This window comes from Eptesicus fuscus, chromosome 8 (assembly GCF_027574615.1).
Source record: "Eptesicus fuscus isolate TK198812 chromosome 8, DD_ASM_mEF_20220401, whole genome shotgun sequence".
NCBI classification, from domain to species: Eukaryota; Metazoa; Chordata; class Mammalia; order Chiroptera; family Vespertilionidae; genus Eptesicus; species Eptesicus fuscus.
The window spans coordinates 73,532,255-73,557,609 of NC_072480.1; the positions used below are offsets into that span (position 1 = coordinate 73,532,255).

Genomic DNA, 25,355 nt, shown 5'->3' on the forward strand with positions numbered 1-25,355 from the left:
CAATTTGCATATTAGGGTTTTAATATATAGGATTATTGACTATATTCCCTATGCTGTACTTTATATCCTTGTGACTCTTTTGTAACTACCAATTTGTGCTCTTAATCCCTTCACCTTCTTCATGCCTCTCCCAACCCCCTGTCCTCTGGCAATCATTACTTCGATTTCTGTATCTATGAATCTGTTTGTTTTGTTTGAGTAACTTTCTCTTTGTGTCAATTAGTTTCTGGGACGTGAAGCCAGAATGTTATACAAGGATAGTTGTCCAGTGATGTTGCAAATATATTTTAGGTTTCTTTTTCTAGAAAAAAAAAAATATTTCACTGTGATTATTGACTTTTTTAAAGTTTATCTTTATTGTTGAAAATATATCCCCTTTTTCCCCCCATTGACTCTTTCTAGCCTGTTGATTATTGACTTTTAAAACTTACAGAAACTCATTTTTCTTTCAGGGCAACAGAGGACTAGGTTTTTATGGAGAAAAGGGTGACAAGGTAAAGGAAACAACAGATTAAAGCAGCTGCATGCAACGTGTAATAGTTAGGAAAGAAATTTTAATGACTATGTCTTATGCTATTCTCTTGAGGTGATATGCAAATAGACCATTTGCACAGGAAGTAATTATTATAAAGTGCCATGTTATCAAACACACTTTGGTGATAGTTATGGAGCAATAAGACAGTAGACATGAACCATGTAGGGTGGCCCTGGACCTGTGGCACAGACATGACCTCAGCCATCTTCTAACATGGGGAGTCCAGGGCTGACAGGAGACTGGAGCAGAGCCACAGACTAACAAGCCAGCTTGGGGCCCAGGTGACATGGCAGGAAAGAGGACCACGTGGACTTTTATCATTGCCCACAGTGCTGAGATTCAAAGACCACATGGCCTTTGAGAGGATCACTTGAGATCACTTATAGGAAAAGCTCAACATGGTGCCCACATCCAGTGAGCTAATCCTCACACAACCCCATCGCATTCCCCCCAAAACCTACAAAACAGATGTTTTCGTTTGGTGTCCTTTGAGCATCTTCATTTTGTTTTACATTTTACTTTTTGATTGAAGCGCACATTAAACTTTCACTACACAGTTGAGAAAAGTACTTTGTTCTTTGTGTTAATACCATACAAGAAACTTCAAAAGAAAGGCATTGGATGATCCAAATACATAAAAGTTTAAATTCCTGTCCAATGCAGTATAATAAAATAGCAAAATAACATAAAAAGAGGAAAAATCTGGGGAGAAATAATTGAGAAGAATAATCACATTATAGAGAATGGAAATGAAGTTAATGTCTGTAATGTACAAAAAGCTTTTTCAAATTGTTAATTTTAAAAAACCCTCAAGGCCCCCATAGGTAAAGAGTAGATGAACAAACAGTTTAGGTACTTTTTAGGTATAGTATTAGCAGACACTCAGAATACACTATGGAGTACCACTTTCTGCCACTAATACATCATCTCAATTTGTTCCTGTTCATATTATGTGATGTCTGGACTCAAACTCATATTATATAGTTTATACATGGAAATAGCAAAAGAAAAAAACACACAATAACTTGCTTTCTGTGTCAATTAGTTCCCAGGAGATCAAGCAAGCATATAATGTCAGGGTAGTTGTCCAGTGATGTTGCAGATCTATAAGGCTCACCCTCTGCGTACCACATAGAAAACTGATTCTTGCTAATGATAAAAATGCAAATCAAAGCAAACTTTAGATATTATATTGGTTAAAGATGCTGCTTTTTATTATATAAAAACACCCTTACGTGGTGAAGTAGTGGTGAAACTGGAGTAATCACTCATTTCCTAAGCGTTTCTTATATCTTTGTACCAATCTAGGCAAACAATAGAGTGATACCTATCAGGAGCCATAAAGACATTTAGCCCTCAGACCTAATAATTTCCTTGTATAGAAATTTATCGTAAGGAAGTGATTAAGCAAATGCAGCCTCAGTTTGTGAACAACCAGCTTTTAGGCAGACAGGCTAAATGATTATTGACACAAGTGGGATACAAATAATGTTACGTTACGATTCTTTCATTTTAAACTCTGATTTTTATTTGGATTTATAAATAGAACACTACAAAATTGGTGTGCATGTGCTAAGTAATATGCAAAGAGACAACAGTTTGTGGTAGGTGCATGCTTTTACTAAAGTTTGGTAGCATCTTCTCAATCTAAAGACTGCTGCTTTGCTAAACAATTCACAGGGTGAAGTCGGACTCCCAGGGCCCAATGGGATGCCATCAGACTACCAACCGATCACCGGGCCCGGAAAGGATACTATCCGCCCGGAGCAGTACAAGGTAAAGGGGCTCCGCCAAACAGGCTGTATTCTCAGTGGGACTAGAAGAGAGAAAGAGAGACAAGGGGGAAAAGGTAACTTCCTCCGATCTTATTCAAACAATCGCATGCAAAGAGGGAAAGGCCTCGCCATGAAATTGTGCATGAAAGCACAACTCTTCGTTCAGTCAGATAACCATGTCAGTCCATCATCTTAAACAATCGTGATGAATTTGAAGCAACACGAGATTTGGGATTAAAAAAAAAATCTCAAATCTATCTTTAAGTATGCGAGTCTCCAGTGTAGAGACGTAGGTTATGGTCGGAGCATAATTCAAACCCTGTATGTGGAACTCTCTGACAAAACACTGTCGTCTGCAAGACAAACTCGCTTTTACTCTTCCCTGACAGAGTCATGGTGGGGTTGTTGTTTGTTTATCCAGATTCATTTTCTGGCCCTTATAACGTCTATTACTGTTTCATTTCATTAAAAACATACTCTTGGAATCCAATAAAAAGCACCATCCTGCTCTACCACTGACACATTCGGATGGGCCACTTCACCTTCCTAAGCCTTCGTGTTCCCTTGTAACCCTGTAGATAGTAATGCAAACACAGACCTTGTAGAGCCGTGGAGGAGACACAGGTGAAACGCCCAGTCTAAAGTCGGGCATAATCAATGGGAGCCAAAATAAAAACCCCAAACCTAGACTATCATTCCCAACTATCAGGTATCTGTCAAGATGGGGTTTGGGTGCTTGGTCGTGAATGGGAGAGATAGACGTGACCCCTGCATTAGGGGGGAATGAATCTGGGCAGCTGTAGCTCAGTGGTAAGTGACTTGACTGTTGACAGAAGTGGCCTGGAAGGTGTCTGGTGCTAGCAGACATGCCCGAGGAAGGCGAGTCAGAAGCAGGTGGTTGTGCATGGCTGAATAAGTGAGATGGATGTCCCTGGACAGCCATGGATAGATTCTGGGCAGACCTGTGGCTCCTAGTGGTGACCTGACCACCAGCCACGTAGGGCCTCCATCCAGGAGCTGAGGATAGAGTGAGACCAAAGCAGGTTCGATCCTCACTGAGGTGCTCAAGCATCCAAACCACGTTTCCTTCCTTTCCTACCACCAAGAGAGGTGGTCCAGGGCTGGGGCCTGGCCAGCCTGCAGGGGGCAGTCTTGGTCAGCAGGGATCCAGGAGCTGTCCTAGCAGTGATGGAGAGCTAGGACCTGGCCAGTCACATTTCTTTCGCCATTTTAAACCAAGAGAAGAAGAAGAAGAAAAAAGATCATTTAGAGTTGACATTGCCTTCCAAAGCCACTTTTGCTCGGGGTTTCAATACATCCCAAATGTGTCTTTTCCTCAGAGAACCCTCAATAGTATTTTATTTAAATGAGTATTGTCATTCGGGGCTTTTCTCTGGGCATATTCTCCCACCACAGGATGGTATTATACGCCTGCAACTGTGGGGTAACAAAGGAAACCATGTAGAGACAGCCTTGCCATCACGTCAAAAATAACACGATTTCATGTCTACCATGAAAATCCAGAAGAAATAACACATTTCTCCCTTGAATTTTGAAGCTGCAAAATTTAGATGTTTGCTACAATTCATGGATAATGGTTGTTTAAGTTTTATTCAGTACTTTTCACTTCAGATCACAAAACCTGATTAACTTTAAGTATCACTATTTTCGAATGAACGAGTGTTTCTTCTTTTCCATTTTCTTCACAGGGTGATAAAGGAAGTGACGGGGAAAAAGGAAGAATGGTAAGTCAAAAACAATAAAGATGTTTCTTCTCACTGGTGGTTCCCAAATTCTTGGCGATCCTGTTGCCATGAGAATGTGCAGGGGTCACCGGGACCCAGGGACTCTTGGTTTCCAATCCATTTGTCTACAGCAAGAAAGTTATAATTTATTTGTATGAGATATTTTTGTGTTTGTTTGTTGTTGTTGTTTTGTGTGTGTTTCAGAAAATAGTCTTCGAATATCTTCCTTTTTTGCATAGTAAACAACGGTTAATCAACATTTCGTGAAGCTCATAAAAAGAACCCAAATGCTTTTAAAACGAAGATGTGTGGGTGGATGGGCCTGGACAGGTGTGATAGGCTGGCTTCTGCTCTGGGGGGGTCTCAGCCAGGGGAGCGCTCTGTCCTCTCTTCAGTCTTTGTCATGCCTGCCCTGGTATTCCCTGCCCTCCCACATGGCCACTTACTGTGTGGCGGGGAGAGGTGCTATCCAGGCAGACTCAGATTCCGAGGAGCTGGAATAGAGAACCCCAGAGGCAGGCTGGCCTCAGGGTGTGAGAAATGGAATTCCTGCGCAGGTAAAGTGAGAAGTGCTGGCTGTGGCTCAAGTCTCTGTGTTCTCTCCTAGGGCATTTCCTTGAAGGGAGAAGAAGGAATCCTGGGCTTCCCAGGACCCCGGGTAAAGCATGCATTCTGTAACTGTGGCTTCTTTTCTTTTGTTTTTATTTTTTAAGGGGCGTTATTGGGGGTGAGGGGGGCAGGTTTTAGTTCACAGCAAAAGTGCAGAGATATTTGCCTCACACCCCCTCTCCCTCCACACACGCAGCATCCCCCCACTGTCTGCATCCCAAACCAGAATGTCCATTGGCAACAGTGGACAAGAGGAGCCTACATGATGGACACAACATTATCACTCATTAACTGTGGTCCTTAAAACTGTGCACCTCCATGTGGGGAAGGGTGGGAACAGAACACAAACACATTTCTGCTTGTATTAGTTAGGCCAGATTAACCTGTGGTGACGAAAATGTAGACTGATTCCAGCACGCAAGAAGTTGATTTCTTGCTGCGCCAAGAATCCAACAAAAATGTCCCTAGTGGGGTGGGGAGGGGGTGGGGGATGTCTCCTCGAGGAGATTCAGCCCCCTGTGGCTCCCCTGCCCTAAGGCAGACCTCCCTCTGTCAGCCAGAACTCAGTCACCTGGCCAAACCTAGCCGCAGTGAGCTGGGAAATGTGGCCAAACCATGGGCCGGGAAGAAGAGAAAGTGGCCTTGTGGTGGTAGCCACTACCGCTAAAAAGACGTGTTACAGTCTCCAAAAATAAGAACAGAGACTCGTGAGAACTTTGGAACGCAGGCCTTTTTTATCTTTACCATTTTTACCATCCCGTCTTTATGGATTTCTCCATAGTTCTTGAAGTGGTAGATATGATGCATTATGTGAAAGTGTCGCCAAAATGACCATCTCCTTTAGAAAAGAAAAGGGGTTTCCGATGGTTTCCATACGTTCATGGTAAAGCGCTTTGTTTGAGTCCGTGTCAGCTCCTGCTGATGCCACGGGAAACGCTGCTGCCTATTCTAAGCTGTTACTGCTTCTGTTTCCTGTCCTCCCCAGGGCCCCCCGGGCATCTACGGTGACAGAGGTTCACAAGGAGAGAAAGTAAGTGTGATGCATGAAATGCAGTCAGTCCGGGCCTGAAACATCTCACAGAAATCAAATATGAAGACTGTGGAATTCCGGGGGTTGGGAGGGGCGGGGAGGGGAATTTGCCCAGAAAAAAAGCATTTAACATTTTACCTGCATTTACCATAGCATCATCCCAGATCATTCAGAATGCTCGAGTCAGATTGTTTACCTTTTCCTCATTTTTGCAAAGCAGCCCTTCGGTTCCTTCCTGTGGTTCTGTCCCTCCAGGCTCCCCTCACCCAGTGCCTGCAGCCGCGGCTCCTGTGCCTTCAGTGTCACCCCCAGCCTGTGTCACTGTGTGTCCGTCTTAGGAAGGTTGTCCGCGTGGTGACCAGGGGTTCACCTACATTTTTTTCACATGTTGATCTCACACATGTGGACACTTTGTTTATCTCTAATGATGACCCAATTAGTTATTTTTACCATGTGTTCTGTGGACAGATGTTTGGCACTTTTTTTTTTTTTAGAAGAAAACATGTGAGAAATGCATTGTGAATCTGGATCAGGCTTAGAATTGTCTGAACTCTGGGTCATATGAGAGAGAGCACGTAGAAATAGATTTTTTTAATTAATTATCTATTATCTTCCCTCATTTGATCATGGAATGTGTAGCAGACCGTCTTTCTTTTACAGGCCCACAGCATTCTCCCTGAGGTAATAATTCTGTGGGTGTCGTTTGAGACAAGTCTTTCAGACAAGGACATGTATTTTTACATGCATATAATTTAATGACAGAGGAACACTATCTGTGTCATCCTGCCACTTGTTTTTTCATCCAACGTGCCCTGGAGATTATTCCGCATTAGCACGTTCACATCTACTAGTACATGGTTCTCCTAACAAGCTGCACAGAATTGCAGTGAAAGGTTCCGCCACGTTTGCTTAACGAGCCTGTGCAGTGGTTTCCAGCTGCTTGCTATTTTCAACAACCATGCAGTTGACATTATGGTACACACATCTTGGTGCCCATGGGTTAGTATTTCTACATAGAAATAGACTGTTTTAAAAAATCAATTCAGCCTCCAAATCATGGCTGCCCTGATTACGCTCACGACTCCGTTGCAGAACTGAAGAAGTATAGGGATCCTGCTAGCAGCGAGTCCAGTCAATTCCCTGGGACTACCGAGGGGACTTGCCCTCCACCCCCCAGATTTGACTTCTGACCTCCCCAGCTCTAAACTCAGGCGTCTCCACCCCAAGTTCTGGTTTTGACCACTCACAATGAGCCCCAAATTGGATTCTTTCCTGCAACCTCAGTGTTTTTTTTTATTTTTCCTATTCCTATCCTTTTACCCTAAACTTGGGCCAGGGATGACACCAGGTTTGCCCTAATTACACCCACCTTCTCAAGACATTAGTGACTAATAGGAGTACCCCCAAAGGTCACGTGCCTAGAACCAGCTGCTGTCCATGCAATCTCCCCAACTAAAGGCCAAAGGCCAAATTCTAGTTTAAGGATTACAGTAAGCAAGTGCTGTAAAGAGACAGGGAACTAAGGCGAACATTAGCATTTAAAAGTAATCCATTTCAACCCACCCCACGTAACTAAGTATTGCTGTTAATCCTTTGAGTGCCTGCCATGTGCTAGTGAAATCATAATATGATTTGTTTTTCTACACCCAACACTAAGGAGTTAGTGTTTTTAAAATGCAGTTCAACATAGCCACCCCCTAGAACTCAAAATTTAATGAAGGACAAGATGTTCACCAGGCATGGACCACCTGGGGCACCTACCAGTAAGTGCTGTGGTCCAGATGTTAGGATCTAAGGCTCACAATTTCCAGCTTGCTTCCTGCACTTACAACAACTAGGGGAGATGCAGATGCTTCCAATTAAGTGGGGCATCTCAGCTGCTGTGGGGAAATTGTTTCTTCAACGATGAAGATAAGAAATGCCCAGGATAGCCGAAACCGGTTTGGCTCAGTGGATAGAGCGTCAGCCTGCGGACTGAAAGGTCCCAGGTTCGATTCCGGTCAAGGGCATGTGCCTTGGTTGCAGGCACATCCCCAGTAGGGGGTGTGCAGGAGGAAGCTGACCGATGTCTCTCATCGATGTTTCTAACTCTCTATCCCTATCTCTTCCTCTCTGTAAAAAATCAATAAAATATTTTTTTTTAAAGAAATGCCCAGGATATACACACGTGAATGGGTCATCCTGAGTTTTAGTGCCACCCTGCACCCACCTGTCTACCAGTTGTTCTCTTATTGCCAAGTTGCCATGGCTCCCCAACTAACATCTCAGTTATGCTCACAGACTTTGGTTTTAGGGTGTAAAATGGAACCAGTAACGAAAGGCAGCTCCAAGGAGCAACTGTGAACACCAGCAGTAACAATGTATTGAAATAGGATGAGCCAAAAAAGAAGATTCTGGGAAAGATTTTGCTTGTTCTACAGGAGCAATCAGCTACCCCTCCCTCATCCCACCAGAGATTGATAGAACTTTAGTTAGTTCTGGTGATGCTTGTTATTGCTTGTTGATGGTGTCTCAGCATGGCTGAGCAGTGCGTGGGTGGCATGGAATGGTGTGTAGATTTGGCCAAGTCCAGCATGCTGTTTGAGCTGGATTGTTATGTCAGCCCTGGACCCCGCTCAGACTAAATGCCTAGTTGTCATTTCCCCAGTCCTTGGCAAGGTCTTCAGTGATTCCTAACCTATCTCATGAGATGGCCTCTAAATAGAAGGTCATTTTTAATATCAGAAAAATTGGCCTTCACTTTGAATCTTCAGCTCCACCTAGTGTGAAAGTCAGTCTAAATTTTAACACACACACCCCACTCCCCCATAAAACCACAGAAGTAAGCCCACCTCAGTTCATTCTGGACAGCGTGATTTTGGGCACACATGCTCCTCAATTTCAAAATATCTGGTAAAATAATCAGATAATGTCCATTTGTTATACCATTGGCACCCTGGCATTCTGAATTTAGGGGGAGGGGGTGCTCGCTGTACATATTCTTTAGCAAGGCAGAATAAATTTCTAGATTATTTTTTAAAACTACATATTTACCCAGATATGATGTGACTTTTGTTGATATATATCTGAGGGGATTTGAAAGCAACAGTTAGTACTAGAGGTTTTTGTTTTGTTTCGTTTTTTACATGAAACTACCGTATTTTCCGGCGTATAAGACGACTTTTTAACCCAGGAAAATCTTCTATACGCCCAGTTGTCTCATACGCCGGAAAATACGGTAAATGGGACAGCTTTAATGCTCCTGTTTTGTGTTAACTGAAATTTACAAAGCCCGTCTGGGAGGGAGGTTTTAATAGATGGATCAGGTTGTCCACATCTGACCCCATTGATCAATTATAAAATCACTTAAATTCAGCATCTGTGCCTTTTTTACCAATGCACTGGGAAGGACCCACACCCTCCAGAAACAGTTCTTGCTCAAAAGGTGAACCTGAGCCTAACGAAGCTTCTACCAGTAGATCTAGCCACTAATTTAGAGAAAGTCAAGGGTAGAGGATCATGTTACACAACGCCACAGGGTCATGTGCAGCATGTCCCCCACGCTGGGGATTGGCAGCCCTAATGACCCAGTTTCTTCAGTAGCAACAACAACAACAAAATGTTACTGAAAAAAAGTAGAAAGGAAGAAGAACCTATTATAAGAAAATTGAGACGTATTAGCCAAATGTCATGTTTGGACTTTGGATCCTGATGCACAAACAGAGCAACTTTTTGAGAACAAAGACGTTTTTGAGACCAAAATCAGGAAAATTTGAACAGAGGCAGGGTAGGAGGTGACTTTAATGAATTATTATTCTTGTCATTAGACATAATAATGGTATTTTGGTCAGTTCTGTAAATTACAGAGATAAAAATAAGCACCAAATCTCTCTCCTGCAGGGAAGCAGAGGACCGGATGGCTATCCAGGCCCTGCAGGACCCCAGGGACCCAAGGTGAGCTTGGTTTTCATTTGGATGGTTTTCACTTGGTTTCTTTGGATGGTGTTCTACCACCTCTTATTCACCATGTTGGACAAGGAGGTATTCTCTAACCCAGCGGTCACCAACCAGTGGTCCATGGACCACTGGTGGTCGGTGAGGTCCGAAAGGTTGGCGACCAGTGCTCTAACCTATATAAGAATAGATAACCGGGCACACGACACCCAGCACACAGCATTTATTAGTCACATTATCCCAGCCTTAGGATGCTACATGCCCTGCAGGACCCCACCCAGCAGAGTGAACCAGCAGGGCTGGGGGAGGGGCTTTGTAGTAACAGAGGGTGGGACACCCCTGGTCCCCAAGGCAGGATGTGACTGACGTGTTTGGATAATTCATGGGCCAGCAGGAAAGTGAAACCCAGTAGGATGAGGACCAGGTGGGCTGCATCCGTATCAGCTGATGGGGAATCTAGCCAGGTAGGGAGCCCTTTCAGCTGGTGAAGACAGCGGAACTCATAGTTGGGCCTATGGGACCAGGGAGGCTCCAGGTCCTTAGCTCTTACAGTCCAGATGGCATTGTATCAGGGTGTTGTTGCATCCCCTCCCCCCTCACCCCACCCCTCCCCGACAGCTCACCCTACAGGGTGACTCAGATACCGTTATCAACAACAGAACAGCCTACCCTGCAGAAAGCAGCCCCCTGACTGGCTCCAGTGCTTGGCAAGGATTTCAAAGTGATGTTGGCAGCTGTGCACTTAGTTGTCTCTTGGTGTGTCTGTGATGCTGGACTTGCTGCCTCAGCATAATGGAGAGGGCACCCCAGGCAGAGTCTGTGGTTCTGTTACTCAGAGAGAACGCTAAGCTCGTGGTCCACTGCAGCTCTGTCCTTTGGAACCAGGCAGTGTCCAAAACTCCAAAAGGCCGGTCGGTCTCACATTCTTGTTTTCCTCTTTTATTTTTTTTCTCCAGGGAGAACTGGGTGAACCAGGCCCCCCTGGCCCCCCTGCCTACTCCCCCCAACCTGCACTAGCTAAAGGTTTGTATGCAATTTCTCCTGCATGAGAATAATACATTCTCTTATGTTATGAACACACAGCCATGGACTTTCAAGAAAGATGTATCCATGTAAAACAAAGCAAACAAAAGATGTTTAGGACACAGCCTTTGTAGACTTTCTGTCTTTTGTGCACCTTCCCTCATGGCCTCAATGTGGTGTCACAGGAGACCCTCATTTTGCCTCTGCCTGAGAGAGTGCTCCCACTTTCCAGGTGAGACCCCTCTATTGGGAAATCCTTCTGGCCTTGCCATCTACAGCATCGCTAAAGAAACCCAGTCCTTCTGCTCAGCAGGCCTCCATAACCCTAACCAACTCTAACCCACCTGCACCAGTTCCTACTCCTACCAAGGTGCTTACGCCCCAATGCTAGCCAGCCTGAAACCCAGTCTGGGTCACAAACTATTATCTGTACACAGTCACATCCTTTTAGACTTCAAGGAACTAAATCACCGGATATGTGCACATGAACAACAACCTAAGAAGATGCTGCACATACAGTTGACCCGTGTGTAAATGAAGGATTGTGCGTGTGTATGGCTAATGGTCTTGTTAGTTTAGCTCAGCCTTCTAAATTACTCGAAATATGATTCCAATTCTGTGGAAAGAACAATGGTCTCTGAACCTTTTTTAATGTGCATCCCTCTAAATCTTTTTAATGTTTTGAGCACTCCCCCAAATAACTGTACATATATTTATGGATGGATAATTTATCCATGTTATTGGAGGTTCCATGAAGGCAGAGATTTTAGCCTGTGTGATTCACTACTGTATCCCCAGTTTCTAGAACAGATCCAGGCACCTAGTGGGTGCTCAGTAAATATTTATCTGAATGACTGAATAATGTACATGCTAAAACTTACACATCCGATAGGGGTTTTAAAGGATGAGGTGTTTTTTAAAATGTATTTTTATTGATTTCAGAGAGGGAGAGAGAGAGATAGAGACATCAATGATGAAAGAGAATCATTGATCAGCTGCCTCCTGCACACCCCCCACTGGGATGTGAGCCTGCAATCTGAGCATGTGCCCTGACTGGGAATTGAACCGTGACCTCCTGATTCATAGGTTGATGTTCAACCACTGAGCCACACCGGCCAGGCATGAATGAGGTGGTGGTGGTGTTTTTTTAATAAAAATACTCTAATGCTTCCTTCCTGTACCCAATAGACCATCTGGTTCACCCCTATCACATATGCCCAGGGGTCAAGGACTCGCTGTCCCGCTTAGATGTGACCCACGTGTCAGTTTAATAGCTATTTTCGCCTGTCTTTATCCAACATGCCAAAGAACATAGTGATGCCACTTTGTGTTTATTTTTGGATGAGGCTTGTTTAAGCATTCATGTGTAACTCATCCAGCAAATAGTTATGAGAAGCCGACCCAGGCAGGAGCTGAGGCTCAGGGGAAGAGGGACTCAAAGAGAAGCAGCGCCCCGCCTCCTTGCCCGCTGGCACGATGCCTAGTGCATGGGAGGAGTCCTAATCCTATCACTTCCCTCTTTATTCTCACGTTAGACTCCGCTCTTTATCCAGCCCGATTTTCCACCACCTCTGCCCATCTGCACCCTGACACCCCAGTCCTGCTGAGCACTCGCTGTTCTACTGTCAGTTTGGGCTGATCTCTGGATGTCCTTCCCTTCCCTGCCTCTGCCCTCTCCCTCTCCTGTCTCCTCAAACTCCACCCCTGTCCAAAACTCAACTGTCAGGTTACCTGCTCCAGGGAACTTGAATGCCTGCTTCACCTCTCTGTAAAATTGGGACTATGATACTATCTATGCCACATGGTTGTATGGGAATCAAATGTTTGTAAAGTATTTAACGCGAAGCCTAGTGCACACAGCAATAGCCCCAAAATCTCCTTCTATTGTCTTTGTTCTTCATGGTCCCTCAATATCAGATTTCCCCAAAAAACTATCTCCCCCTCTTTTGAAACCTCTCTGTACCTTTCTGGCCTTAGTGTCTCTCTGTTGTTTTAGGATATGTATAGGGGTCCTGCCTCACCCCTGTTGACTGGGAATGGGCTCCTTGAGAACAGGGCCACCACCTATTAAACATTTGGACCCCACCACACTTCACACGTGTGCAGGGTATTGGTAAATGTGTGTTCAGTGAAACAGTGACCATCGGTCGGGGACCTAGACAACCTTCCTGTTCTTATCGTGAGGCCTGTCTCGGTTTCAGGTGGCAGAGGTGACCCAGGATTTCCAGGGGACTATGGAGACGCAGGAGCTCGGGGTCCACCAGGAGACCCCGGCCCACCAGGCCGCCCTGGCACGTCCATCATAGATGAAGGTAATGTGGCTCCACCTTATCTAAACTACAACCAAAAGTAAGTCCCCCCGGGTCCTCACAGAAACCACTGCCCCTCACTGGCCAGTGCTGCACTCTTTCTCATTGAGTGGGTTTAGCAGCCGTGATGGGCCTCCCAGCCACGTTTGGATGTCTTCACAGAACAACTGGCCCTGTGACAGTAGCTCTCCCACTGGGTTAGACCTTGCCGCTAATGAGTAACTAGCATGATTCTATCAGTTGCCTGGGAAGAGCATGGTCAGTCAACAAATGCTGTTGCCAAGTGTTTATAACAACTCTCTGGCCATTGTTTGGGGGCAGGAAGAGGGGCTTTTTTTAAAGAAGTTGGAAATGGTGAGGAAATATACCACTGGCATCGCCCATTACGTTGCTGAATAGACTGAATTTACTAGTCCTGCTGGGGGGCTCCTATGGGTGGGAAGGCCAACGCAGCTGCTAAACACCCGAAGTTTCACACTGCTGGTGATGCTGTTGGATTTTCAGATGGGACGAGAGGCTTCCCTGGTGAAATGGGACCCAAAGGCTTCCCAGGAGAACCGGGCATCCCTGCGCTATACCCCGGCCCGCCAGGAGCTCCCGGAAAGCCAGGGCCCCCAGGACTCCCAGGGTCCGCCGGACCACCTGGACCAGACGGTAAGTGGACGGAAACTCATGGGAGGTGTACATGCCAGTGTCCAGATGAAGAAGTCGGGCCCCAGCCATATATTCCCTTGGGCTTTCTGCTCATTAATGCCGTGAGCCAGTAGGCAGTTCATTAGGGTGTAGCAAGTGCTCTGCAGAGCCAATGATGGAAAAGGAGCAAAACCTTGCAAACCTGTTGAGTAGCAACAGTGCCTTGGATATTGCGTAGTCAGGGCTGTCTGTCCTTCAGTGAAGCATGGGAGAGGTGCACCCTGGAAGCAGATGAGAGCTGAAAGCTGTCGGGTGGTAAGTTCTCGACATCTTCTTCCAGTGTGGAGGCCTCACACCTTGACCTGCAGCCTCTCTCCACTGTTTAACCAACAATTTTAAGCAGACTTGGTCGTGTCTTCCCGGCCCATGCAGAGCCAAAGCTACAACTGAACAGGTGGCAATAGTTGATGACAAGAAGGGATGCCTGCACCACCTATAATAAGAAGTGACAGCCATTAGCCAAGGCCAAGATGAAAGGCTGTGAAAATCAAGAAAGTAGACAAGCATGAGAGTCTGTCCCCGTGTGCTACCTAGGGGGCATCATCAATTCATAGCACAAAGTGGTGTTTCCCGTGGTGGGTCTTTTAGTTGAGAATGCTCTCAGGAAGCAGGGGAGCGTGCCATCAAACATGGTTATTCGTGTCAGCCTTCAAGTTTAAGAGTTGTGCTTTGAACATTGTAGAATCTCTTCATGGGAACATGTGATCTCCTCAAGAGATTAGATAGTTGAGGCATTAGAAGAAAACCTGAGGTTACAATAACTCTCTGTGTTACATGGGTCACAATTGAGCAGCTTCCTCTTTTCAAAATAATTTGACTTTAAATCCTCTGACATAACCCCTGGTAATCATGTATGGCTTCCTCTCTGCAGAGAGGAAGAGCGTCACATTTGCTAACAGGTGGTATTTGATGCCAGTTAAAGGTCAATCCAGAGACCCAACCTTTACCTGCTTTGGGAAGACCTTCTCTAGAAGGAAAACTCATGGAGCCTTCGGAGCCTATCTGGGCATACTTCTTCCACTAAAAGATCAGCAGTCACTTCTCCGACTCTGTTTAGAATTCCACAGTAAATTTTTAAGTCAATATGGCTCTATGTTTCCAATTTTCCTTTGACTGGAGAAACCAAATTCTCACGTTCTTTTAAACATTTTTAGGCGCAAGTATTTCCCTGGAAATTGCCAAATAGTTTGAGCAGTGATATCTTTATTTTATTTTTTATCCTGGAAGTAATACTTATTACTGTGACATTTTTTTATAATGGCTACATTGCTATGAGTGTTATATTTCCTGAGTGAATGGTATTGTTGAGTTTTTCTTTTTTGGCAACAGAACATGCTGTGTTAAAAATAAAAGCATAACCCAGCCAGTGTGGCTTGACCTATGAACCAGGAGGTCACTGTTTGATTCCTGGTCAGGGAACATGCCCCAGTTGCAGGCTTGATCTGCAGTAGGGGGCGTGCAGGAGGCAGCCATAATTCTCATCATTGATATTTCTATTTCTCCCTCTCCCTTGCTCTCTGAAATCAATAAAAATATTTTTTAAAATACTTTGGGGAAAGTAAAGGAAATACTTACATACATACATACCTCTTTAAAGGACTTTGATTGAAGGCCAACCTTGACATTATTCCTGTGACTAAATTTCTTTTTTATAAAGACACAAACACATACCATCTTGCTTTATAAATCTTGCTTAGTAAATTTATGATTTATTAACATAAGTCACCTGTAAACACATTAACTTATTTCTGATTTACATTGTAGACTGAAGAGAGAATTTACAAAATAGGTGGAATGGTATTTGATAGATTTTATCAACTAAAAATTTTAAAAGCATACAACTTAAGTTCTCTTTGAATATTTATCTTACCACATGACACACAATTTCCAATCAACTTTTTTTTTTTTTTTTTTGGAGCAATCTCTTATACAAAATGTAGCCACCCATAATGGCCTTTTTTTTTAAACATTATCATGTATTATAAGAATTTAATATCAATGACTGTGATTCCCTCAGAGTTTGACTGTTCCCCTGGAATGAATTGTTGGATTTTTGCATTTATTAATTAATTGCATTTCATCCTGTGTGTGTGTGTGTGTGTGTGTGTGGGTCTGTGTGTGTGTGTTGTTGCTGATGAAAATCAGAATTTTCAGTGATTTGCAGTTCCAGCAAAATCAAACCATGAAGTCAGTTTTTTTCCTGAACTAAATATTTTGCTTACTCCTAGTTCCAGCTCAATTAACTTAATCAAGTGTGGAGCAGTTCCATTGTGTCTATTCTAGAATAAGTCAAAATACTGCCTGATTTGTTCAGAGAAAGCATCTTGACAACATCTGAGAGGCACCTGCTACTCTGTACAACTTATTTGAAATTATTAATTTATTAGATTTAAAAAAGAAATAGAAAGAAGGAAAGCTGGAATCGCATAGCCACACTTGCCTTTTACTGGATTTACAAACACTCTAAGGAACACACACAACCTCTGTCTCACATTTAAAATGCTGATCTCCCTGGCGTATCTAGGATTAAACAGCTACCTGTGGTACTGTACTTCTCATAACATATTGGAAGAACCTGTAGACATAAAATAAAGCCACAGTCTCAGCCACTGGACTGGACTGCTCTTGACCCAGTCTCCAAGGCCCCATGGAGCCACCTCCTGGAGGAGCCATTCTGCTCCATCAGCAGCCTCTTGGGCACGGGATGCAGCCGACATCCCCTCCCTTACACACTCTCTTCTGGCCTCCCATGATGCCTCACATTATCTCAATGACCTTTTTTTTTTTTTTGAGGATCATTTGCTGACTCTTTCTTCTATGTCCCCCTCTATCCGTCCATCCAGTAGATGATGGACTTCCTTGAAGTTCATTCTTGGACCCCCTTTTCTCTCTGTACTCTCTACCTAAGGGAACTCGTCCATTCACATGAATTTATGTACAAGTTCTATGCCAGCAGTCTTTCTGTAGCCCAGGTCCGTGTTCTGAGCTCCAAATACAAACTGCTAACTCGCCATGTAGTTAGTATGTATCACAGACAACTCCAACTCTGTGTGTCCAAAACCGAACTCTGGCTCTCCTGCTTCCCAGCTCCTCCACCCACATGCCCCTCTCCTGGGACTCACCCATCTCTACAGACCCAGGAACTCAGGCCAGAGCCCTGGGAGTCACTTTGGTGTCTCCCCCACCCACACAAATCCATCGCCAAGTCCTAGTGATTCTGCCTCGTGAATCTTGAGTCAGTCCATCATTTCACTACCTTTGTCCTGACCAAAGCCACCACAGTATCTCATGCTTAGTCTGCTGAACTAGCCCACCCACTCAGCACCAGCTTCCATTCTTTCTCTCCTGGTAATTGGCCACCCAGCCAGTGTGTCCTTTTTACCTGTAAGGTAGATTGGGTAACTTCACTCTTGAAAACCCTTTCATGACCTCCTGTTGCCCTTGGGATAAAATCCAAACCCCTTTCCTTAGATCACTAGGCTGGCATGATCTTCTTTGCCTCCCTTTCTGCAATTCTGCTCCTCACTCAGCACCCTTCCTACCTCAGGTACGTTTTGACAAGCTGATCCTCTCTTGGGAACTTCCCTCCTGCCCCCTCTTGGCTGGCTGGCTTTTATTCTTTAGGTCTTAAACTGAGTGTCAAGTTCTCAAAAGTGACTGTCCTGATGCCCTCTCTCCCTGTTACTTTCTCCAAGCCCCCATCCTCACAGCACTGGCCATAATTGACTGTGGTGTGTCTGATGTGTGCCTCCACATCTAACCAGTAAGCTCCATGCGGTTCTGTCAGTCCTGTTTCCAGCTGTATACACAGCTCCTAGCACACTGCCAGGCACAGTGTGGGTGCTGCAAATGTTTAATGAATAAATGGATAGATGGATGCATAAGAGAGATTATATTAAATGTGTAGTGAGATCAAACTACATGAGACAATAGTCACTGCCACCTTTCCATAAAGATTTAGTTACCTGGGCAGGCACGTTCTGACATTGAGATTTTGATATCATTTTCCCAACTAGATAGCAAACATTTTTAAAATTGGTGTTTTCCTCTCCTTCCTGCCTCCTTGGTGGCCTCATTCTCTCCTCCTCTCAGATACCAGGAGGTCGGTATGGCCGCATGTATTTTAATTTGTTGGAGGAGTTTTATTGGATCTTTGGAGGTAGGAGCATGATAGGGTTTAACAGTGAGGAGAACAGAAATGTCTGGGAGACTCAAATTCCATGCCCAGCAGTGATGTTTCCTGCACATGTGCAACCCCAGTCCCACCACAAGATGGCGCTCCTCTCAAATGTGACTTGGAGAGTTCTGTTGGCCTTTAGAGTATTTCTTACACCTTTGCCCAGATCCCTGCTTGGAATTATTGGCGCCCTGCAGACAGTGGCAGGACTTGGAAAGTATCCTGATCCTAGTAAAAGGGGTGAGAGTCGGGAGTGGGGATGACCACACTGAATCCAGATGGGTCACAAGTTATCTACATTAATTATGCAAACTCCAGGTGTGCATGTGTATATGGTGTATGTATGGGAAGAAGTATGTTGGTGTGTGCACCCATTCCGGGGGAGAGGGCAGAACAGGGAACTGACTTAATTTTGATATCTACTTTTACTTTGTCGTTTTGTCTTTGGGAAACCAGACGTCTGTTGATAATCTTAGAATCCAAGTCGTTAGCATAATACATGGTTGAAAAATAAAAATTTTGTTTTTGACTCAACGTTTCTCAAAGGGAAAGATTTTTGTCTTTAGACTTCAATACAAATGCTAAATTCACAGGCTCTTCACATTTCTTTCCATCCCTGAAAGCAATGACCACAAAACAGGCTCCCTTTCTCTCTGACGAGGAGTTTTGGAGTGGAATCGAGGTGTGGGGGACATTTTCACTCTGTTAGGAGATTTAGCTGCAAACCTTCCAGCACTGGGTTCGGCGAGATGTGGGATCCCCTGGGCTGTGCTAATGTGCTGTCCTGTGGGTTTCCTCTTTAGGTTTCCTTACTGGCCTTAAAGGAAGACCAGGAAAGGAGGGCGCTCCTGGGTCCCCCGGTTTCCCTGGGGCTCGCGGACAGAAAGGATGGAAAGGTAAGGGGTGTCGGGAACAATGGAGAAGGGGTGGGGGGAAGACTTGGCCCTTCTGAGTCCACTTCACCCTTTTCCTTTGTTCTGAAATGGACACAATCCTTTAATTCTCCACCATGGAAACGTCACTGAAATCAAGGTGGGTGATGTGCGTTAAGTTTTCTGCGCAGCCACCCAGCCCTCATTTGCTCACCCTTCTCTGTTCTCCCTCTGCCAACCTCCTCACTGAATTTTCAAGGAGCGCAGAGCCCAGCACTGGGCAAAAAAAGATGAGCAGTGATTTCTCCGGCTGGCCTCATATCCGAGGGCCCAGCTCAAGGCAATGTGACGCGGATTTGTAAGGCACCTGCCCGCTGCAGAGTGCTTGCGGAGGAATCGTCTGGTTTGATCCTACGGCTGACCCCCTGGGTTAGGGATTAGTTAATGGCGAGGAGGTCGAGGTTCAGAGGAGTAGCGTGGCCTGCCCGTGTCTCACTCCCACTTGGTGGTGGAAGTGCCACACCTCGGGGACACTGCCCCTGGCTCCGTGCCCTTTCCAGGGAAGGGTTGCCAGGTGGCCCCTTCTCTGTGAGGCTGTCAGGTACCCCGGTGAGGCCTGCTTAGCTCTCCCATTCCTGGGCGTGGGTAGCATGTTCGGGCTTTAACCACATCTGAACCTTTGTGGATGTGTGTGGCTGTGTGCCCCACGATGGACAGCTGAACTGCAGGGTCAGACATCTGCGCATGAGCTGTACAGCCTGGCCCCACTGAGCCATCGTCTGTCATCCTTTCCCCACGGGCCCCCTTGCCCCTGGGAAGCTGGCCCTACCACCAGCACAGGCTCCTCGAGTCCAGCCATGGCGAGACAGAGGAAGAGAGATGGCATGGGTTTTCTCTCCCTACCTGACCCGGGCCTCTAAGCCACGGCCCTTGCCACAGCTTTCCTTCACCCAGACCCTGGACCCCCATCTCCTCTCCTCGCCCCGGAGACCCCGTGGGGGCTTCCTGAAGCCCCTCCACGGAAGCCTGTACTCTGCACACACCTCTGTAAGTGGTCCCACGGTTTAAGCATGTCCAGGAAACACTGCAGTAGAATTCTGCGTGTGGGAGTGTGAAGACCAGAGTAGATGATGGCCGTGGAGTGTGGAGTTGCCTCCGCTCCTCCCTCCACCCCCAACCCAGCCCCCTACCCACCTTATGCTCCTGTCCCTGCAAAGCCAAGAAGACTGTTTAACCTGTGCTTGTGAATGAATAACAAGTCCCTCCCTCTCCCTCACGTTGCAGGTGATTTCGGGGACTGTAAAGTATGCGCAGGTGATCAGTTCATCCCGCCTCTTCCGGGGCTGCCAGGACAGAAGGGCTTACCAGGCTTCGGTGGGGAGCCGGGGAAGAAAGGGATTCAAGGAGACCCTGGCCATCACGGCACCCCTGGGTTCCCAGGGTTCAAGGTGAGAGACAGATTCCATCACAGAGCTGACAAGACATCCTTGACGCCTATCCCTATTCCCCTAGCTTTTGTTTATTGAATTAAGACAGCTTTGGACAGCAACACTCAAGCACCCAACACTTCACCCAAAAAGGCTACATACTCTGAGGGGAACTTTAAAACTTTTGCTTGGTAGAGATAAGAAACAGTGCAGCCAGTGTGGAAAACAGTGTGACAATTCCTCAAAAAGTCAGTCACAGAATTTCCCTCTGACCCAGAGAGTCCACTCCTGGGTGTAGACCCGAGAGACTGAGAACACATGTCCATGTAAAAAGTCGTGTACAAATATTCATAGCAGTATCACTAATAAGAGCCCAAAGTGGCAACAACCCAATGTCCATCCACTGACGAGTGGATAAACAAAACATACTATCCCCATACAATGGAATATTACTCAGCCATCAAAAGGAATGACGTACTGACACATGTTACAGTGTGGACGAAACTTGAAAGTGTGATGCTTAATGAAATAAAATAGGCACAAAAAAACAGATGTTATTATTCTACTTATATGAAGTGTTCAGAACAAGCAAATCTGGGAACAAGAAGTAGACTGGTGGTTGCCAGGGACCCGGGGGGTGAGGGGTCGAATGGGGCCAGCTGGTTAATGGGCACAGGGATTCTTTTGGGGGTGATGAACATGTCCTGCAATTAGATAATGATGGTTGCACAACCTTGTAAAAATACTAAAAACCACTGGATTGTATGGTTTAACATGGTTAATTGTATGGTATAAGAATTATACCTACCCTACACCCCCAAAAAATAACTTCTAGCATTTTGAATGTAAAGCATCTTGCTTTGGACGCATTCACCTCTTCAGATTTAGTACAGAACTTGTTTAGTATTTTATGAACACTCCCTTAACCCAATAAAACCCAGATCTCCACGTGAATCATGGATGGTTTACTTTGTATGAATGTATGAAACTCTCTCCCACAGACTCCCTATGTACATCAGCTATTATTATTTAAAAGGATAACCGAAGCCCGGTCGGCATGGCTCAGTGGTTGAGCGTTGACCTATGAACCAGGAGGTCACGGTTCGATTACCAGTCAGGACACATGTCCAGGTTGCAGGCTCGATCGATCCCCAGTGTGGGACTTGGCAGGAGGCAGCCGATCAGTGATTCTCTCTCATCATTGATGTTTGCATCTCTCTCTCTCTCTCCCTCTCTCTTCCTCTCTAAAATCAATAAAAATATATTTTTTTAAAAAAGAGAGAGAGAGAGAGAGAGAGCCGAGGGAGGTTTATAAAGTGAGAAGCCTGTCATTTTATATATTTAGCAGTGGAGGAAAGGTTGCTGAGGACACTTGGCCAAGGACAGTTAGATTGGTCGGGCCCCACAACATGGTGCAGGACAATGGCAGCCCCTCCGAGCTTCTGGTGCGGAAGGTTGTAACACCAGTTTTACAGGTGAAAATGAGACCCAAAGCACCGCTCTGCTCCAGACCCCAGATTTCTCAGGAAACAAGTAGCCATTTCCAACTAAATTAGTAGATGCTGCCTTTTATCCTACTTTCAAAGTAATCATGGCTGTCTATTCCTTTAAAAGGGTATGTAGTGAGAATTGAAAACTTAATGGCAAAACTGGTAGAATCTCCGATTGTTTGTAAAATGATTGAATATTTTCTGGAAGTCCTATGGATCCCCCTTTGTGCACCTGGAAAGTCTGAAATCTTCCCAAAGCACAGGCTTTTCCCAACTGTATCACGTACACACCCACAGCATGTGTGTTCAAACATCTCTGGTGTGTTTGTGGTCTTGTATTTAATTCCGTGTTTATATGTCAGCCAACCCCACAGCAGCAGGAAGGATTAAGGTGGTTTTCTGTTTTTTAAATATTTGCACTGATGGAGTCTGGCAGAGTGTTGGAAGTGTGGGAATAATCGGTCAATAAATGAATGCATCCATCCATTCATGTGCCTAACACCTACTTTTTTTTATTTATCTTTATTGTTGAAAGTATTACAGGTGTCCCCCATTTTTCCCCCATTGAGCCCTGCTCCACCCACTCCCACCCCCTTCCCCAGGCCTTCACCACACTCTTGTCTGTGTCCATGGATTATGGGTATATGCATATACATTGAGTGGCCAGAATATTATGATCTCTGAACGCATAATAATCTGGCCACTCAGTGTATATCCTATATAATAAAAGGCTAATATGCAAATTGTCCCCTCAACCAACAGGCAGGCTGGCCAACCGCCCATGTCCCCTCGCCCTGGCCAGGCTGGCCGGACCCCACCCATGCAAGAATTTATGCACCGGGCCTCTAGTGTGTGTGTGTGTGTGTGTGTGTGTGTGTGTGTGTGTGTGTGTGTATACATTCATACACACACACACACACACACACACACACTGAGTGGCCAGATTATGTGTTCAGAGATCATAATAATCTGGCCACTCAGTATAAATTATTTGCTTAATCTCTTCTCTCCGCCCCGCCCCCCTCCCTCTGATATTTGTCAGTCTGTTCCATTTTTCCCTGTCTCTGGACCTGTTTTGTTCGTCAGCTTATTTTATTCATTAGATTCCCCATATAAGTGAGACCATGCAACACCTGCTTATTAAGCAGCGTCTGTGTGTGAGACACTGTCTGGACACAGAGGTATTCATCATCCTTTTCTGCAAAGAACTAAATCAATAAACCAAGTATCTATGGACTGGTTTTAGGAGAAAGGAACTCATAGTCACTTGTAACATTCCACTTAATTAAACCAACACTAAAAGCTCCCATAACCTTGCAATTAAAATCTATCCCATCGCACATATTAAAATGCATCCTGCACCATTAAGCTGCTCATTGGAAAACTTCAACAAAATGTGAGTGATCCTGCAATAAGCTTGTCTTTAAAGTGTGTTTTCTTCCAACCTTACTTCCCAGTACTCTTTGTTGATCTCAATATGAATGATCACACATTTCCATCCTTTCTTCTTGGAGGCTGATTATCTGCTCAGATTCTAAATAATTGTCATGAAGAGTGAGCCACCTTATGTTTTAGGTCATTGCTGCTCAATAGCTCATGAGTATATGAATCCTGGGACTCAGCTAAAATACAGATTCTGGTTCCATTGCCCCAGGTGGGGCTTGAGGTTCTGCATTTCTTACAAGCTCCCAGGAGAGGCCCCAGCTGCTGACCCATGGACCAAAGTTTGAGTAGCAGGGTCCTGATCGCCACTGTCCGGCCACACGGCTGCTTGCATTAATTTGTAATTATTTAAAATTAAAATTCAGTTCTTCAGTCCCTTGGGCCACTTCCAAATGTTCACTATCCCTTTGTGATTGGAGGCCACTGTACTGGACAGCCCAGAAGAGAGCGCCTCCGACACAGCAGAGAGTTCCTTTGGACAGCACTGGGCTGGATGGCAGGTCATGGCCCTCCGTTTATAGGAACCGGAAATCGTCTTCACACACGCACATAATCAGTGTGAAGGAGGAAGAAACGTTGTGTTTGTTTCCACAGGGAATCCCTGGTGACATTGGACCTCCTGGACCCAAAGGAATAAAGGGAGATTCTAGAACAATTACCACCAAAGGTCAGTCCCCTGTGGCCAAGCAGTTCTTGCCCTGTTGCTTCCTCTGTGGCAGCACTGTATGAGTCAAGTCACACTGCACATTCTTCCCCAGGTGAGAAGGGACAGCCAGGTGTCCCAGGTATGCCTGGTCTGAAAGGTGAGGACGGCACCCAGGGGCGTGACGGGCTCGATGGATTCCCCGGCCTTCCAGGCCCTCCTGTGAGTAGCCCCGAGTGTGGGACTGGCTCAGCCCCCATCCTCATCAACCATATTCTTAAACACCTCAGAAGTGAATGGTGCTGGTACTACCCTAAGTCCCCCGCCCCCCCGCCATGCAGCCCATTCTATTTTAACGAGAGGAAATTATATGTTTTAAGACACAGTGAGTTAGGTGGGAAGCCAAGGCCAGAGTGAGCATTTAAAAGCCAGAGAGAACCTGGCCAGCGTGGCTCAGTAGTTAGAGCATTGGCCCGTGAACCAAAGGGTCACAGGTTCAATTCCATTCAAAGGCACATACCTGGGTTGCAGGTTATCCACCTTGGTTGGGGCATGTTGGGGAGGCTACCAGTCAATGTGTTTCTCTCACGTTGAGGTCTTGGTCTGTCTCTCTCTCTCTCTTCTCTCTCTCTCTCTCTCTCCTCCCTCCCTCTCTCTCCCTCCCTCACTCTCCCTCCCTCCCTCCTTCGTCCCTCCCTCCCTCCCTCACTCTTCCACACTCTCTAAAAAAGTCCATAGCTTAGAACTCGGGGGAATGGGGAAAGGGAACTGGGAATATGGTCTCTTTGAGGTTTATGTATCTTTTTAAAAATAAACTGAATATTCCCACAGGGTGATGGCATCAAAGGCCCCCCAGGGGACGCAGGCTACCCAGGAGCCCCCGGAACCAAGGGCATTCCAGGAGAAAGGGGTCCTCCAGGACTGGGCCTGCCAGGCCCCAAAGGCGAGCGTGGCTTCCCTGGAGATGCCGGATTACCTGGACAACCAGGCTTCCCCGGACCTCCCGGCCCCCCAGGCCTCCCAGGACAAATAGGTAGAAGGATCTTTTCTGTCATCTTTCAAAGTTACGAGACGCTGTTTAGTGCTTCAGCATGTATCTTCTGTTCTTTTTGGCAATGTATAAGTTCCCCAGTGGGTTAGGTAAGAGTGCTGTATTGCATCATCAGTCCTCAGCACACACAAATGATACCCAACCACAGGCTTCTCAGACCCACCAACAGCCTCCTCTCCTCAGTTGGAATGCAGGGCCTCTCCCTCCAGAGCTGAAGTCATGGGCCTTGGCAGTCCCTGCCCATCCCCAGCCTTCCCATTACCACCACCACGAACACACATTCAGAGATAAGTTAGTCACTTTCAGTTGTTCCCCGTTTGCCTGACTCTGTCCTCGTGTCTTGCTCCCAGACTGTGATACAGGTGTGAAAAGGCCCATCGGAGTTGACGGACAGGAAGTCATCCAGCCAGGTACTGTCATGAAGATCGGGTGGCTTTAGAACTCTTTAAAACTTTTGGTTTATAAGACATGTGACTCGTCAACAACTGCTGTGAGCTCCTGCCGTGAGCATAGAGCTGGCACCCCACCCAATTCCCCTTAGAATCAAAGAAAAGGCAAGTATAATTGGTACATAGTGTTACCAAGTCTTCCCACCAATAT

The 25,355-nt window shown here is 45.7% G+C and overlaps 1 protein-coding gene across 1 annotated transcript in view; it reads left to right on the forward strand.

Annotated features, from left to right (window-relative positions):
* COL4A2 (collagen type IV alpha 2 chain) overlaps positions 1-25,355 on the forward strand; it is a 183,007-nt gene that overhangs the window by 124,949 nt on the left and 32,703 nt on the right. The window contains exons 12-26 of the mRNA XM_008144016.3: positions 453-494; positions 2,216-2,311; positions 4,020-4,055; positions 4,663-4,713; positions 5,650-5,694; positions 9,574-9,627; positions 10,584-10,650; positions 12,852-12,962; positions 13,464-13,613; positions 18,633-18,725; positions 19,986-20,149; positions 23,656-23,728; positions 23,820-23,926; positions 24,536-24,737; positions 25,106-25,165. Coding sequence (XP_008142238.2) covers positions 453-494; positions 2,216-2,311; positions 4,020-4,055; positions 4,663-4,713; positions 5,650-5,694; positions 9,574-9,627; positions 10,584-10,650; positions 12,852-12,962; positions 13,464-13,613; positions 18,633-18,725; positions 19,986-20,149; positions 23,656-23,728; positions 23,820-23,926; positions 24,536-24,737; positions 25,106-25,165 — 1,351 coding nt within the window. The remainder of the gene's footprint in view (positions 1-452; positions 495-2,215; positions 2,312-4,019; positions 4,056-4,662; positions 4,714-5,649; positions 5,695-9,573; positions 9,628-10,583; positions 10,651-12,851; positions 12,963-13,463; positions 13,614-18,632; positions 18,726-19,985; positions 20,150-23,655; positions 23,729-23,819; positions 23,927-24,535; positions 24,738-25,105; positions 25,166-25,355) is intronic.